At 43.9% G+C, this 16,527-nt stretch overlaps 1 protein-coding gene across 8 annotated transcripts in view; it reads left to right on the forward strand.

Moving 5' to 3' along the window:
* LOC310766026 (nutritionally-regulated adipose and cardiac enriched protein homolog) overlaps window positions 1-16,527 on the forward strand; it is a 42,447-nt gene that overhangs the window by 12,967 nt on the left and 12,953 nt on the right. For 4 of the 8 annotated variants that reach the window (XM_083621781.1, XM_083621784.1, XM_083621780.1 and 1 more), the window contains 4 exons: window positions 467-550; window positions 2,541-2,723; window positions 6,065-6,197; window positions 12,649-12,675. In XM_083621781.1, coding sequence (XP_083477907.1) covers window positions 2,706-2,723; window positions 6,065-6,197; window positions 12,649-12,675 — 178 coding nt within the window. In that variant the 5' untranslated portion in view covers window positions 467-550; window positions 2,541-2,705. Of the gene's footprint in view, window positions 1-50; window positions 162-466; window positions 551-2,540; window positions 2,724-6,064; window positions 6,198-12,648; window positions 12,676-16,527 lie in introns of those variants that run through there. The other 4 variants (XM_083621785.1, XM_083621786.1, XM_083621782.1 and 1 more) reach the window with 4 other exon arrangements.

Below are 16,527 nucleotides of genomic sequence, written 5' to 3' on the forward strand. Positions count from 1 at the left end.
CAGCTCATATTGAAAATATCATCTTGCCCTTATATACCCAACGGATCGGTGCATTCTGCAGGAGAGAGCAAGATGCAGATACCATCTGATCAGGAGCCCCATTCCACATGATGTCGAAACCAGGCACCTACCCTACAAATTTTCCCCTACGTATCAAACTGGTAACCCTCTTCGTAGTCTTTTCTGTGCCTCTCTAAACATGAAATATGAAGAAAGCCTCACCCAGCACTTTCTTGGACTAGATGGTCCTTTGGTCCAGCAGACTCTGCCGGGCTTCTTTGGTTCTGTTGTCCACATCAAAGTAAGATTCAGCTGCCAGGCTGATCAGCTTTCCTACATTGGTTGTAGAGAAACCATCATTGTCTTGGCCAATGGCAGCAAAATGTCTTGGGCCAGGAGCTGAGCTCTAATGGTTTTCATTCCCATCATCAATGTTTTTGATTGTCATGGCTTACTCCCCCTTCAGGTCTGCTTGAGGGCATCTCCGTGACCATGGGGCAGTGGCTGTGAAGAAGCTGCATGTTTTTGCAGGAAGGACATAAGTGCCCAGGTAACTGCTGCAAACTCTGTAATCACATGTAATCGCACTTTGGGCAGGCCTGGTACCCAGCAGTTTTAGATAGCCCATGGTTGCAGTGGTTAAAGGGCTGAACTAGGATTTATGAGCATAGGATCATTGGTCTATCTAGTTCAGTATTGTTGGCATATAGAGTCTATATGCAGAAGAACCCTACCTGAGAAGGTTGTGGTGAGGATCACAAGGGGAGGGGAAGAACCATGAACACCACCCTCAACTCCTTGAAGGAAAGGTGGGATATAACAATAACAGGGCCAGGCCATACCAATGCCTGCCCTGTGACACGTACACCAACGGTGCTGAATGGCTAATTCTGCAAGCCACCATTTTTAATTTCCCAGAATGCCCCTGATGGAGCGATGTCCTGTGGCATCATCCTGCTGCCACCACCAAGCTGATGTAGGAGAGGGCCCAACAGAGACCACCTTGCCAAGGACCTAATAATAATAATAATAATAATTTTTTATTTATACCCCACCCTCCCCTGCCAGGGCCGGGCTCAGGGTGGCTAACACCAAATATAAATTACAATGAAACGTAATTGGGGGGGGGGGGGCGGCAACAATTGATTTTAGAATGAATTGATTTTAGAATGTATTTTAATTAAATAATTGTGATTTTATGTAAATTGTGTTACTTTTACTGTTCTTAGCCACTCTGAGCCCTGCTTCGGCTGGGGAGGGCAGGATATAAATAAAAAATTATTATAATTAATAATTTATTAGCAAAAAACAGTTGCTTTATTAGCAAAAAACAGTTGCAAAAAACAGTTATTTGCTAATAATTATTAGCAAAAAACAGTTAATTAAAATATGGCTTAAAATGCAGCCTCATTTTAGTAGTAGCCCATAGATCAAGACAATAAAGGGAGGAAACATCAGATATTCACCCAAGCCAGCTATCCATGCTGGTCCTACATGGGCCAGCAAAAAAGCCAAGGGAAAATTTATATACCAAATCCCACATAAAGCCAGTTCTGACTAAGAACCTAGAAAACTGCCTTATAGAGAGTCCATCTTGGTCTATCTCACTCAGTATTGTCTATACTAATTAGCAGGGGGTTCATGGGAAGTCTTTCCAAGTCATATCTTGAGATGCTGGAGACTGAACCTGGGACCATTCAGATGCAGTGCATGTGCTCTGCCACTGAGCTACAGGGCTTACCCTGAACACCTTGTGTGCACAACCCACCCAAAGCATCTCATTCTGCAAATGTTCAACAACTGTGCAGCTCCCAATCTATGCTTCCAGGTGTCATAAGAAAGCTGCAGGATAGTGCGCACCCCGGAAATGATCTCTTTCAGCTTCTGCCTTCTGGAAGAAGGTACAGGGTTATAAAGACTAGGACTAGCTGCCTGAGAAACAGTTTTTATCCAAATGTGATTTTGGTTTTAAACACAGTGTAAGGTAGTCTCTGTGGGAGTATATTGCATTTAATTATGGGGTATCAGAGTTTTTGTGGGACCCTGGTAGCGCTTAGGGTTAAACCACAGAGCCTATGACTTGCCGATCAGAAGGTCGGCAGTTCGAATCCCCACGACGGGGTGAGCTCCCATTGCTCGGTCCCTGCTCCTGCCAACCTAGCAGTTCCAAAGCACGTCAACGTGCAAGTAGATAAATAGGTACCGCTCTGGCGGGAAGGTAAACGGCGTTTCCGTGCGCTGCTCTGGATTGCCAGAAGCGGCTTAGTCATGCTAGCCACATGACCTGGAAGCTGTACACCGGCTCCCTCGGCCAATAAAGCGAGATGAGCGCTGCAACCCCAGAGTCAGCCACAACTGGACCTAATGGTCAGGGGTCCCTTTACCTTTACCTATCAGAGTTTTTAGGGGGTTAACCAGGCTGGGATAGCTGGGATAGCAGGCTTGTTGGTTTTTGAATGTCTGATGTAGATTTTTTCAATTTTGTTGTTCTGTATGGGACAATGACAATAAAGATTATTGTATCGTATCATTCCATTTAGGTGGGTCTTATGCAGAAGAGGCTCCCGCTAGTGACTTGGCCAATCTGTGCTAACTGAGTTATGCGATCCTTGCAGAAGCCATGAACCAGCAAAGTTCCCAAGACTTTCGGAAGTTCTGCCAATGTCCATTTTTTGCAGCATGAAGGCGTTCCTGCAGATTCTCCAATGCACTGTGAAGGAAAGGTAAGGTGGATTCTCGGAATATCTCTCTAAGCTGTTGCTACCAGTGTGTTCACAGCCCACAGAAGCACTGAGCATTCTCTGGTGGCAAGAGATGGACCTGTGCTGCTATCACTATGTCGGTGGGCAGGAATTGGCTCAGTTGCAGTGATGTGGGGCTCTAGAGTTAGGGACTTAGAGAACCTCTTATTTGAATTTCCAAGTTACACAAACTGTTTTTTAAATGCAGGAGTGGATCTACACACAGAAAAAACACATGCTATAAATGAGTCAGAAATTATTAAATCACTATAAGAAAAGAACAAAACCACTATGTAAAATCGCATAGATTTTTTTTTTACTCTCCACTGCCATCTGGTGTTGCATGTTCATAACGCATCCAAAACACTTTTTTTGACTAATGTAGCTGAGTCCAAAGTGCTAATATGTAATGGTAACAAACCATGGACTAGTTTTGCATTGTTTTTAATTTTTAGTTTTAAACTGTTGTAATTTGCCCTGGGACCAAATGCTGTTGGGAAGACATGTGAAATTTCAATAACATTCTCATACCCTCCAACACTTTGAAGCCAAAATCTGGGACGCCATCTTCCCAGATGCCATCTTTCCAATTTTTAAAAATTGCAAGAGCACGGCAGCCATTTTGGTTGTTGCAATTTCGTGAGATTTCACGTTGTGCCCCTCCCCCCCAAAAAAACCTCCTTTGTGTGTGGGAGAATCATGCCATGAAATCACACGAGATCACATCAACCAAAATGGCCGCTGTTCTCTCACGATAAAAAAAGGGATATCACAGTTTTTCTGGGACACTTGCAGGGTATGCATTCTAGAAACACTGAGGAAATGGCACTTAGGCCTAGGCCTTAAAATATATTATTTTTTGTTGCAAAGGGGCTGCGGCCTACAAACAGCCTTACAGAACTTCCAAAATTACAGACAAAGCTTCCATTGTTGTGCAGCTTATAGTGACCCAGTAACAACTTTGTCCGTGTAGCTATTCCTGAGGCATTCATAACTTGGCAGTTTTATGGTAATCGAAAGCAGCATTAGACGTCTCCATCTCACCCGGCAATAAAGAGGCTTCATATCTGAAAGGCTTTTATAGGGCTTTCCTCCTGGTCTTAGGAAGAACACAAAGGCAAGGGGGTCCACAAATAGCCCTAGGAAAACAAAAGAATCTGCGCTTGCATGTGCTATTGACGTGGCAGGAACAATAATAATAAAAAAACATATTTCAGCAATCATCACCGAGCCATCTTGACTGAAAGATGTATGTTTAATGACGGCAGATCCCCAGAGTTTTACCAAAGACTTTTAAAGCAAATCCTGTGCAACAGTAAATCATGTCTCTTCCCAACTAAAATTCCATCAATAGTTTTACTGAAATATCTGTAGGAAATCCTAATGTTCAAATCCCACTTTATTACTGTAATAATGGACCTAATTTGTAAAACAGATAAAATGTGGCCTTAACGATATTGGCATGGGAGAGATATACAATCCCTTCCCAGCTAAGTTGTTTTCTGGCTGTTTTCGGGTTGCTTTTTTCCAAAAAGTAAAAACCAGGGCACTCCGAAAGTTGTTGAGCTTTTATGAAAATGCAAAAAAAAAGCAACCCACGATTTGACTTGTCTAAGTTCCAGGGCAAGGCACCACCTTTCGGAAATTCCCCCGGACGCCAATTCCGCCTTTGAAATCCAGAAGTATGGCAGCCCTGGGCTATTTTAATTCCTAGAGAAAAATGAGGACAAAGGAATGAGGGCAACCATTCTATAAGAGAGAGAGAGAGAGAGAGAACGCACTGTTGAAAGCAAAGTAAGGGCCCACACTCGGGTGGAGAACACTTGTTTTGCATGCAAAATGCATACTCTCCAACATTTTTGTCCGCCAAACAGGGACGTCAGCAAAGTTGTGCCAGAGCACCTTATTTTTTTCCCCAAATTTTTTTTTATTGGTTTTCACAATATTATAAACAAACAAACAAACACACAAGACAAACAAACAAAACAAACATAAAACATAGCCTTATTAAAAATTACAGTTATTAACTTTGTTAAGTGACTTCCTCGCTTCCCCTTGGTTGAATTTCATTGCATGTCCTTTTAACGCTTTTCCAAATCCCATTTTTTATGAAATTTAACTTAAACATTAACATCCTTAAATCTTCACCTTATAGAATTAAACATATTAATTCATCACTTAACATAAATAAAATCCTAAGCCCATTAAGTATCTGCAAGCTATTTCCAGTTAGTTTAACTTAACAAATTTAACTAAATAATCATTAAATTTCTTCCATTCTTCCTGATACTCCTACTCCTTCTGGTCGCAGACTCTTCCGGTTAGAGTGCCAGAGCACCTCTGGAAGAATGGCAGATGAAGTTGATCGACTGTATGGGACTGGCAGAAATGACCGGCAGAATCCGCGACCAGGGAGAAAAGGCAGCAGAAGAAGATTGGAAGAAATTCAAGGATTATCTACAGAAATATTATAAAATTAATGAACTTTGAAAAGATGTTGGTTTGAACTTTGGTGGGGACTAGCTGATATGATAAAGATAATGGGGATTATAATGGTTTATGTTATTAAATTTAAAAAAGTTGAATGGAAAATAAGGTTTTATTTTAAAAGGAATGTTAAGAGATAAGGATTTGCTGAATTAATAAGGTGAACTAGAGAACAAGAAGGGGAGGTATGAGGAAGTCAAAGAAACATGTGATTGAAAAACTGTTATTGAAACTGAATAGTTTTTAATATTTTTCTTTTTCTTTTTCTTTTTGTGTTTATATAAAATTGGGAAATCTAATAAATATTCATTTTTTAAAAAAATAGAGTGCCAGAGCACCTTCTGGTTAGTCACTCTGCCGTGAGTCAGAAGGGTCTAGAAAGCGATCTGGCTCACATCATCAGGATTGTGCCAGAGTGCCTTCTGGTCTGGTGGTCTGGCCTGACCCTGCTGACTCGCGCCAGAATAAGCATCTTTTGGACCGAACAACAGGATGTTCCAGGATGCAGCAGAAGCCAAGATTGACTTCTCTGATTCCGGGATGTCCCACTTAAAACGGGACAGTTAGCAGGTATGAAAAGGTCCCAGGTTAAATCCCTGGCATCTCTAGGTAGGGCTGGAAATGTTCCCTAACCAAGACCATGGACAGCTGCTGCCAGTCAGTGTAAACAATAGTGAGCTGGGTGGGCCGATGCTCTGACGCTGTATAAGGCAGCTTCTTGTGTTTGAGCCGAGCTGCAATCTCTCAGAATACATTTTTCGGAGAACACCTGATATGTTGAGCTCTGATCGTCGTCTGTGTGCATAGATAGATATAGATATTGTTTTTCTTTTTAGACTCACTACACCAAAAGCCCTCCTTCCATATTGAGGAAAAGATCGTCCGTGAACAAAGCTCTCAGTCAGAAGCAAAAAGTAGGGAGAAGAGTTCGTTTCCAGGAACCAGAAGAAATTATTGGACGTGTTCATGGTATGCTTGATATACGACACTAACAGCTCAAAGCTGGTCTCTCTCTCATACCCTCTCCCTTTGAGGTTTTATTTGCAAGCTCCAACCCTCTGTTTACCCCAGAACTGTCACTCGGGCCTTTTCATTGTACCTGGAGCCATGTTGAAGACCCTCTGGAGACTTCCAGAGGCATGGTTGACTGGCATAGAAACTAATGATAAGAAATCAGTTGCTGGATTGGACAAGGTATAAATAGAGGTTGAGAAGAAGAGCACTCTGAGAAGGCAGATGCACATCAAGGCTCCATTGGCTTGTGTGTAGGCCACACAAACCCAAAAAGCCTGCTCTAATTTCACAAATATTGACCTGGTTTCATATTCTTCTGTTTATGCTGCCAGAGTTAAGAGTGAAATGCACAGAGACAGAATCTGCAGGAGTGTGCTTCTGTAAGCCATGGAACCATAGCCTTGGGAAGGGACCTTGGTGTCAACAATTTGCCTGATAGAGATGATGTGAAGCACTCTCTTTCTTTTTGGCAATCACTCGTAGCCAAGTAAGATTGTCTTCCATAAACTCGGTTTTAACAGTGGGTCCGTAAGTGACTGTGGAAGCCAATTCTGGATCCACATGTCCTTCCACAGTGGGGACATGGGTTTCCAGGTGGGAGTTGATCATGCTGAGGGTTTGCCAAACGTGCCTTATTCTTAGCTCGTTTCTCCTTTTCGTCTTGAGTTTGAGCATCTTTAAAGTCCATGACACTTGGACTTTAAGGCTGTTCTCCAATTGGAGCGCTCACAGACCAGTTGTCGGTGTTTATACTTCATTTTTTTAGGTTTGCCTTGAGAGAGTCTTTAAACCTCTTTTGTTGACCACCAGCATTATGCTTTCCGTTTTTAAGTTGGGAATAGAGTAGTTGCTTTGGAAGATGAAAATCAGGCATCCGCACAACATGTCCAACAAAGTTGATGTTGAAGAATCATCGCTTCGACGCTGGTGATCTTTGTTTCTTCCGTTACGCTGGCATTAGTTTGCCTGTCTTCCCAAGTGATGTGTAATAATTTTTGGAGATACTGTTGATGGAATCTTTCGAGGGGTTGGAGACGGCGTTTATAAGTGGTCCATGTTTCACAAGCATGCAGTAAGCTAAGCACTACAGCACACCTCAACAGTACGACTGGAAAGGGCCACAGCTCAGTGACAGAGCATCTGACTTGCATGCAGATGGTCGTAGGCTCAATCCCCAGAATCTCCAGGAAGGCTGGGAATGCCTCCTGCCTGGGACCCTGGAAACTACTGCCAGTCAGTGTAGACCAGGGGTCGGCAAGGTTTACGGGCCATGAGCCGAATCACTCCCACAGAGATCATTCATAGGCCAAACCAGCGCAGCACAACACCGGAAATTGCGTCTGTGAATGTCCGTGTCAGTGGAAATCACTTCTGCGCATGCCCAGAAGCCAGAAATTGCACCTGTGCAGAAGCGATTTTTGGCATCTGGGCATGTGCAGAAGCGATTTTCCAGTATCTGTGCGTGCGCAGATGCAATTTCCGGACTCGGCAAGTCCCTGCGCAGCGTTGCACCGATTTAGCACAGCACGCAGGGGACACGCTGAGCAGGTGGCTCAGCTCAGGGGCAGCTCGAGGGCCGGTAAAACGGTCTTCGTTGGCCACATCCGGTCCATGGGCTGCAAGTTGCTGACCCCTGGTGTACACAATACTAACGGGACTGACTCAGTAAGGCAGCTTCGTATGTAGCAACAGAACTGAGTTCAGTAGTTCCCAGCAGCAGTCATCACGCTTAGGACTGCAGCTTTTCAACCCACATTCTGCTTTCTATCATTTACACCAGCTGCTATAGAGTTATCTGGAGCCCTAAGTCCAAAATGGAAAACTCACACCTGAAATGTTTTGGTAAGACAGGGAGGGGAGCAGGGAACAGGGTGAGGGATCCTCATTTTTTGGCTGCCAGCTCCTCCACTTGTGTGCTTCAGCGCAAACGGTCTCTGACAAATGTGATTTTGCTGTGCGTCAACGCACACGCCATCAATAAGGCTCAGCTACGGATTGGGAAATGAAAGCTTTCTGGCACCAAAGACATTTTTCCATTTGCAGTACATTTCTTCCTAAATCTCAACTTGTGTGCGGTTTTTTTTTATTTTTTATCAACAAATGCCATTCCAAAACACTGTTGGATGATAGATCCACAATGTAATAAGAGTTGCTTTAAAAAAAAAAAGGAAAGCTTATTCCTCTCACTCCCACCCACATCCTAGCATTTTATTGTGTTACATTTTCTTTTGGGAAATAATACGGAGGACTGGTTCTAAAGTCCTTGTTTTCTTGCAATGGGCTATATTTCTGCAACAAGAGCAAACCCATCAATATTGCCATTCATCTTTGAGATGAAATGAACATTTACCCAAAGTATTCTCTGTTCAAGACATTCAATAAAACTCCTATCTTTCCAGTCGCCGGGTATGATTATGTTTTAAAATCCTGAAATAGAGCTTTAAGATAACTACCACAAATGCATAATCTAGGATCTGAGGAATTAAATCATGTAATCTCTTTGGAGGGGAAAGGGAGGGGGTTCTCAGTTCTCTGAATGCCAATATCCTTGCAAAATTTTCAATTCATGTTTTCCTGCATTTCCAATTGCAGCTGCTGTTGGTATTTTAGCATGGGGGGGAGGTTTGCATAGGCAAGAGAATGCTATAAAAATTGTGCTGGGAGCACAGAGGGAGGGAGAGAATAGGTCAAAGTGGGTTACAAATGGCCACTTTTTCAATCGGTTACAGTGAGGGCAGGGGGCACTTTTTACAGCTTGATACTCCTGGACCCCCATGAACTTGCAGCCAGTCCTATCCTACATGGCACGTATCTAAACACTTTGATATGATGGACGCAATTGGGATTTTTTTTTCTAAAAATGATGCTTTGCAAAGACCTGTGGGTGTTTGTGCAAGATGTTCCAATGAAAAAGAACATTTCAGCTTCCCTACAGCACCAAAGAGCCGTCTCACCCCTATAAACTCTCAGAATGCTTTCCATTTGCAGCTATAAATACTATGACATTATTATCTGCTCCCTGTAATGTTTTCAGAAAGTTCCATTTCCTTGTTTCACCTGTCATGGCTCTTCTTGCGCTTGTGTGTGTGTGTGTGTTCTGTCTCATCACGAGGCTTCAACAGAGACAGGAGAATGTTTATCTGAGAACAGATCCCAACACACGTGTTGGAATTTCCCCTTTCACAACAGACTGTTCCGTTTAGTGGCACATCTGCTGATTGTCATCAGGGACAAGCTGCATGTTAACGCAGCAAACTCACAGTCTGAATCCCACAGCTGCTGAGCTAATGATGGAGACGGCTGAGGGGGCGGAACGGAAGAAGACAGGAAAAGGGAGGATGGTGGGTGGAAAGAGAAGAGGTTTAATAATAGGAGCCAACTCCCTGGAGCCCTGTGTGCCCAGACACCCACAAAATTCCCCATGAAGGGGTTGGGCATGCACAAATTTTGGTGCCAGGGCCATGCATGCTGCATGGTACCCATGGCCCAGGGCATCCACGGTTGTGGGAGCCAAGCTAGCATTTCTGGGCTTAATCATTCCTACACCCATCTATTCTCCTCTTGCAGGACTATTTTTTCTTCCCAGGGGGGCTCAATTTTGGCTAGGGATAATTTGATACATTGCACACACACACACACAAAAAGAAGAAGAGAAAAGCAATTGGTTTCAGTTTTACAAACTGATACCAGGGTGAGGTACTAAACATCTTTACCAAAATGTAGCTTCTCTGCTGGAAATCACATACAGTGGTACCTCGGAAGTCGAACGGAATCCATTCCGGAAGTCCGTTTGACTTCCAAAATGTTCGGAAACCAAAGCACAGCTTCTGATTGGCTGCAGAAAGCTCCTGCAACAAATAAGAAGCCGCAGGAACCCCATTGGATGTTCAGGTTCCAAAGAACATTCGGAAACTGCAACACTCACTTCTGGGTTTGCGGCGTTCGGGAACCAAAATGTCCAAGTACAAAGGCATTCAGGATCCAAGGTACGACAGTACTGTCTCTTTTTCTCCTGACTATGTACAACTGCTTTTGATGTCTCTGCAGAGACATCACCTTGCCAGCAAGGGTCCATAAAGTTAAAGCTATGGTTTTCCCAGTAGTGATGTATGGAAGTGAGAGCTGGGCCATAAAGAAGGCTGAACACCAAAGAATTGATGCTTTTGAATTATGGTGCTGGAGGAGATTCTTGAGAGTCCCATGGACTGCAAGAAGATCAAATCTATCCATTCTGAAGGAAATCAGCCCTGAGTGCTCACTGGAAGGACAGGTCCTGAAGCTGAGGCTCCAATACTTTGGCCACCTCATGATAAGAGAAGACTCCCTGGAAAAGACCCTGATGTTGGGAAAGATGGAGGGCACTAGGAGAAGGGGACAACAGGGGACGAGATGTTTGGACAGTGTTCTCGAAGCTACCAGCATGAGTTTGACCAAACTGCGGGAGGCAGTGGAAGACAGGAGTGCCTGGCAAGCTCTGGTCCATGGGGTCACGAAGAGTCGGACACGACTAAATGACTAAACAACAACAACAACATGTACAACTGACTGTGTACAGCTCTGTGTTGCAAGCAACCTCATTTACATTTACAAACACTGGCAAGGCACTCAGATTACATCTCTTCCCACTGTCTTAAGGTTTAACTCGTGACAAGTCAGGAGAGGAGTCCCGAGCTGACTAATACACCCTATGGAGAAGTAATGGCTATATGCCTAAAGCTTTCTTTTACAACAACTTATAGACAATGCAATTAAAAATAATATTTTATGTAAATTAAGCATAGCTTCAACACTCTTGGATTCATTGTTGCTTCTTGAGGCTCAGGTAGCCTTTGTACCACAGAGTGCCTTCCATCAGCTTTGACTGGTGGTCCAGTGACGCCCCTATCTGGACAAGGAGGGCCTAACATCTGTTGTCTCTGCTCTGGTAACCTCTAGGCTAGATGACTGCAACATATTATATGTGGAGCTGCCTCAGAAGATTGTTCAGAAACTTCAGTTGGTGCATAATTGGGTGGCTAGGTTGCTCACCAGGGTAAAACTCACCAGCATCTTACACCAATCCTGACCTGACTACACTTACTGCCAATTAGTTTCTGGGCCCAATTCAAAGTGCTGGCTTTGACCTATTAAGCTCTGAACAGCTCAGGACTGCAATACCTCAAGGATTTCTTCTCCTTATAAGAAGTGACCCAGACCCTGCAATATCATCTAAGGCCCTTATTTGTGTGCTCTCTCGATGAGAGGGGACACGGGTGGCTCTGTGGGTTAAACCACAGAGCTTAGGACTTGCTGATCAGAAGATCTGCGGTTCGAATCCCCATGAAGGGGTGAGCTCCCGTTGCTCAGTCCCTGCTCCTGCCAACCTACCAGTTCGAAAGCACATCAAAGTGCAAGTAGATAAATAGGTACCGCTCCGGCGGGAAGGTAAACGGCGTTTCCGTGCGCTGCTCTGGTTCGCCAGAAGCGGCTTAGTCATGCTGGCCACATGACCCGGAAGCTGTACGCCGGCTTCCTCGGCCAATAAAGCGAGATGAGTGCCGCAACCCCAGAGTCAGCCAGGGGTCCCTTTACCTTTACCTACCTCCATGAGAGGTCTGGAGGGCAGCAACATGAGAACAGGCCTTTTCTGTGGTGGCTCCCTGATTGTTGAATACTCTCCCCAGGGAGGCTTGCCTGTCACCTTTATTACATATATTTAGGCACCAGGCAAGAACATTGCTCTATAACCAGTCCTTTAGTTTTTTCTGATGAACATAGGGCCATCCTAAGGAGAAGCAGGACATTCTGGGATCAAACCGTAAACCAGGATGTCTTCTGTAAATCTGGGGCTGTCCCTAGAAAATAGGGACGCTTGAAAGGTCTGCATCTAGTCCAACCCCTTGCAATGCAGGAATCTTAGCTAAAGCTACGGCCTTTTAAATGAGTTTGGGGGAGGGGGTTATTGGTTTGTTTTTGTATTTTGTGTTCTCATTTTCTATCTTTGTGCTGTAAATCACCCTGTGACCTTCAGACAAAGGGCAGTATACAAACATAGTAATAATAATAATAATAATAATAATAATAATAATAATTGCATGTGTTGCTCCACCCACTTATGACTCTGGCCCCAAAAATTCCACCCGGACACCATTTTGGACAGACGAATCCGGACATATGACAGCCCTCCCCAACCTGATGTATAGGAAGAAAGTGGAATCAGCAGAACCAGCTTTAATTATTTTCTCAGTGAAAATCCAGCTCATTATTTTTGCAAGTGAGCCGTGTAAAATCTGCATTTGCCTTTTAACTGAGCAATTTCCAACCTGCAGCTAGGTCCTCTACCGAATTTGCCCTTTTTTATTAGTCCAAAGAGGTTCCTTCTTTGCAGTGCTAATAATACATCCCTTTCATTCTGTTTTCTATCTAGACATTTCCTGCTGTGACTACATAGTTGGTAAGTTGAAATCTCTAACATGTTCACCGTGGGCCATTTGTGGAACTGACTGATGATGACTTGCTGCTTGGATTATTAATAGCCTAGGTTTGCAAAAGGAATAAAACATTAGCTGGGAGTAGCAATTCACATTAGGTCTCCTTCGATGTACTTCATCTACAATATGGGGGTGAGCTCCTTTACACTGCTGTTTTAAAAAAACACAGCTAGGGGTGGGTTGCTTTAAAAGAGGACTGGACAAAATTGGGGAGGGTGGAGTTATCAATGGCTACTAGCAATGAGGTCTGTGCTCTGCCTCCAAAGTCAGAGGCAGCAATATTTGGGAATACCAGTTGCTGGAAACCACAGGAGGGGAGAATGATCTTGTGCTCAGGTCCTGCTTGTACGTTTTCCATGAGCTTCTGTTTGGCCACTGTGAGAACACGATGCTGGACTAGATGGCCCATTGGACTGATTCAACAGGCTCATTTTAAGTTTTTAACCTCCAGCAGCAAGCTAATCTCTCTCTCTCTCTCTCTCTCTCTCTCTCTCTCTCTCTAATTTTTATTAGTTTTTTTTAACGTATCATTTTCAACAATAATTAAACATACTTTTACATTTTATTCAAATTTTTGACTTCCATCAATCCTGTCTGAAAATTTTCCAATCTAATCTCTCAATATGCATTTCTTATCTTCCCTGTTACATTTCAAACTCATAACCAATATCTCTATCTTTTTCTACTTTGTAACACTTCGTATATTTCTCCTTACAAAACTTCTTGTAGTTCTACTAGTGTAACTTGTTGATTACAGTTGCTCTTCAAATAATTCATATACTTCTTCCAATCTTCTGTAAATCTCTGGTCCTGCAAGTTTCGAATCCTTCCTGTCATTTTGTCCAATTCTGCATAGTCCATTAATTTCGTCTGCCATTCTTCTTTCATCAGAATTTCTTCTTGTTTCCATTTCTGGGCTAACAATACTCTTGCTGCAGTTGTTGCATATAAAAACAATTTTACATCTTATCTATTAATGTCCTGACCTCTAATACCAAGTAAAAATGCTTCTGGCTTTTTAAAAAATGTATATTTCAACATCTTTTTCATCTCATTATATATAATTTCCTAGAAGTTCTTTACTTTTTTACATTCCCACCACATATGTTAAAATGTTCCTTCTTTTTCTTTACATTTCCAACATTTATTATTTGTCTTATACATTTCAGCTAATTTCACTGGTGTAATATACCATCTGACAGCAAGCTAATCTCAGGACATACTGGGTTGGTCCAATTTGGCCCATGAGGCCATTTCCCCCCAACCACAACCACCTGTCAAGCAGCTGACATCACTTCTGGTGCCCTCCAAATGTTGCTGGACTACAGCTCCCATCATCCCTGTCCGCTGGTCGTTGTCAGGAGCGAGCCGGCAGTAAATCACACCGTGCAAGTTGAAGTTAAGTCTTTATGAGCAAGAACATGATCTGCACAGACTTGGCAAAGTGTCGGGCCCAATGAACACAACAGTTCACCCCCAGTAGGTCTTGCCCTATGGATCAGTTGCCGAGACTGAAAGTCCCTGCCTCTCCAGGGTTTTCCCCAAGCAATCAGAGACTGCGCCTGTGTGAACCAGCCTCTCCTCCGCCCTTTTCATGCCTCTTCTGGTTCTGGAAGACAAGCTGGGAGAGGAGCTTGTTGTAGCAGGAGGGGGAGACCCTCATGACTCTTCACCAGCCCGACTCAACTCTGCCTCTTGTCCTTCCTCCTACTTCTGCCTCTGATTCTGGACTTCCCTCTGCCACGGGCTCTCCCAGTTCACTAAGCCCTCTTCACCTTCTCCTCCCAGTCTTCTGCCTTTTCTCCCTCTGGCCACTCATCGTCATTGCACCACCAATCTCCAGGCTCTGAGCCTTCTTCCCTTGGTGGTTCCCCAGCTGGTTCCTTCCACCATTCCTCTGCGTCCAACCAGTTCATGACAGTCATGCTAGAATTCAGCAGTTCCCAACCTGTGGGTCCCCAGATGTTGTTGGACTACAACTCCCATCATCCCTGAGCTCTTGCCTTGCTAGCTAGGGGTGATGGGAGTTGTAGTTCAACAACATCTGGGGACCCACAGGTTGAGAAAGGCTGTGCTAGATGGAAGTGATGGGAGTTGCAATCCAGCAACATCTGGGGGCACTTCACTGGCTACCCAAGTCTTCATGTGCCCTATAGCACTTCCCCATAGCTTTGCATCTTAAGGGACAGTTGGTCATGCTGGGCACCCTGTTTTTTGGAGTTCATCATTAATTTCCACCCTGATAGGCTTCAAAATAACTGTTGCCCAGGACACAGTTTGAGCAACCCCAGCTCCAGCATTGAGAATGGAGCAGTTTTCTGTGTCCAAAAGCAATTTCACACTGTATGTTTCAGATGCTATCTACTACAGTGCGTGTGATATATATATATATATTCAGTCTACAAGTGCAATAACATTTGAATCAGTCCCTCACAGGAAGGAGTTAGCGAGCGAGCCACAGGCTGACATTTATTCACAGAAAGCACAAAGAGAGTAATTTTAAATAGCAATCGATTTAACAAAGAAAATGGAAGCCTGTTCAGAGATAATTTGCAAGCGGAAAGGAGGGCTTCGTTCGAGATGAATAAATCATTTGCTGCAAATAGTTCCCCCCGACTCTATTAGAGAACATTGATTCGCTTTCTCGGGTTCTTTAAAATGATTTGCTCTTAGCATTCTGCCTTCCCCCCAAACACACACACTTTTTGATACATTATTATGGGTTGGGTTGCCTGCCTTTATGACTTCTACTTTCCTCCCTGTACCTCAGCATGACAGCTTAATTGTTTACCATGAATTCTGGGACTAGTAATAGCAGCTAATTTAAATAGGCCAGAGCAAATAGTGGACCTTTACCCATAACGATACAGACCACAGCGGTGTTTATATATATATTTAATCTTAATCATACTGGCTGCGCTCATATACCAGGCAAATGGTTACACTCTGTACAGAATTATTATTTTTTAAAAAAAATGCTTATTGTCCGATGCATAGATCAGGCGTTTGGTAGCACTTTCCATATCGAAGCAGCTTTATAAAAGAAGACTGTTGTTATAAAGTAATGGCAATGCAACTTACATAAAAATTGCCACGCTGGGTCGGAGCGATGTTCTGTCTCACTCAGCAGCTTGTCAGTAGATATTGGTATGACAGTGTGTCTCACACAGGATCATCAACAGGGCATATAAGAACAGGGGGAACTGCCTTCTGCCAAGTCAGACAGTTGGTCCATTGAGCTCAGTCTACACTGACTGGAGACGCGGGTGGCGCTGTGGTCTAAACCACAGAGCCTCTTGGGCGATGGGGTGAGCTCCCGTTGCTCTGTCCCAGCTCCTGCTAACCCAGCAGTTCAAAAGAACACCAGTGCAAGTAGATAAATAGGTACCGCTGCGGCGGGAAGGTAAATGGCATTTCTGTGCGCTCTGGTTTCCATCACGGTGTCCCGTTGTGCCAGAAGCAGTTTAGTCCTGCTGGCCACATGACCCGGAAAGCTGTCTGTGGACAAACGCCGGCTCCCTTGGCCTGAAAGCGAGATGAGTGCCACAACCCCCTAGCTGCCTTTGACTGGACTTAACCATCCAGGGGTCCTTTACCTTTACTCTTTTTTTTTACACTGACTGGCAGTGCTTTTCCAGAATTGTAGAACATAAGAAGAGACTAGTCTAGTGGATCAGGCCAATGGCCCATCTAGTCCAGCATCCTGTTCTTACAATGGCCATAGGAAGCTACCAAGCAGGACACAAGTACAAGAGCCAGCAGCTGGCCTTACTGAGGATGCCAGAGCTTGAGTCAAGGACCAACTCTCTGCAAAG

Source organism: Podarcis filfolensis, assembly GCF_964270895.1.
Source record: "Podarcis filfolensis genome assembly, chromosome: 1".
Classification (NCBI taxonomy): domain Eukaryota; kingdom Metazoa; phylum Chordata; class Lepidosauria; order Squamata; family Lacertidae; genus Podarcis; species Podarcis filfolensis.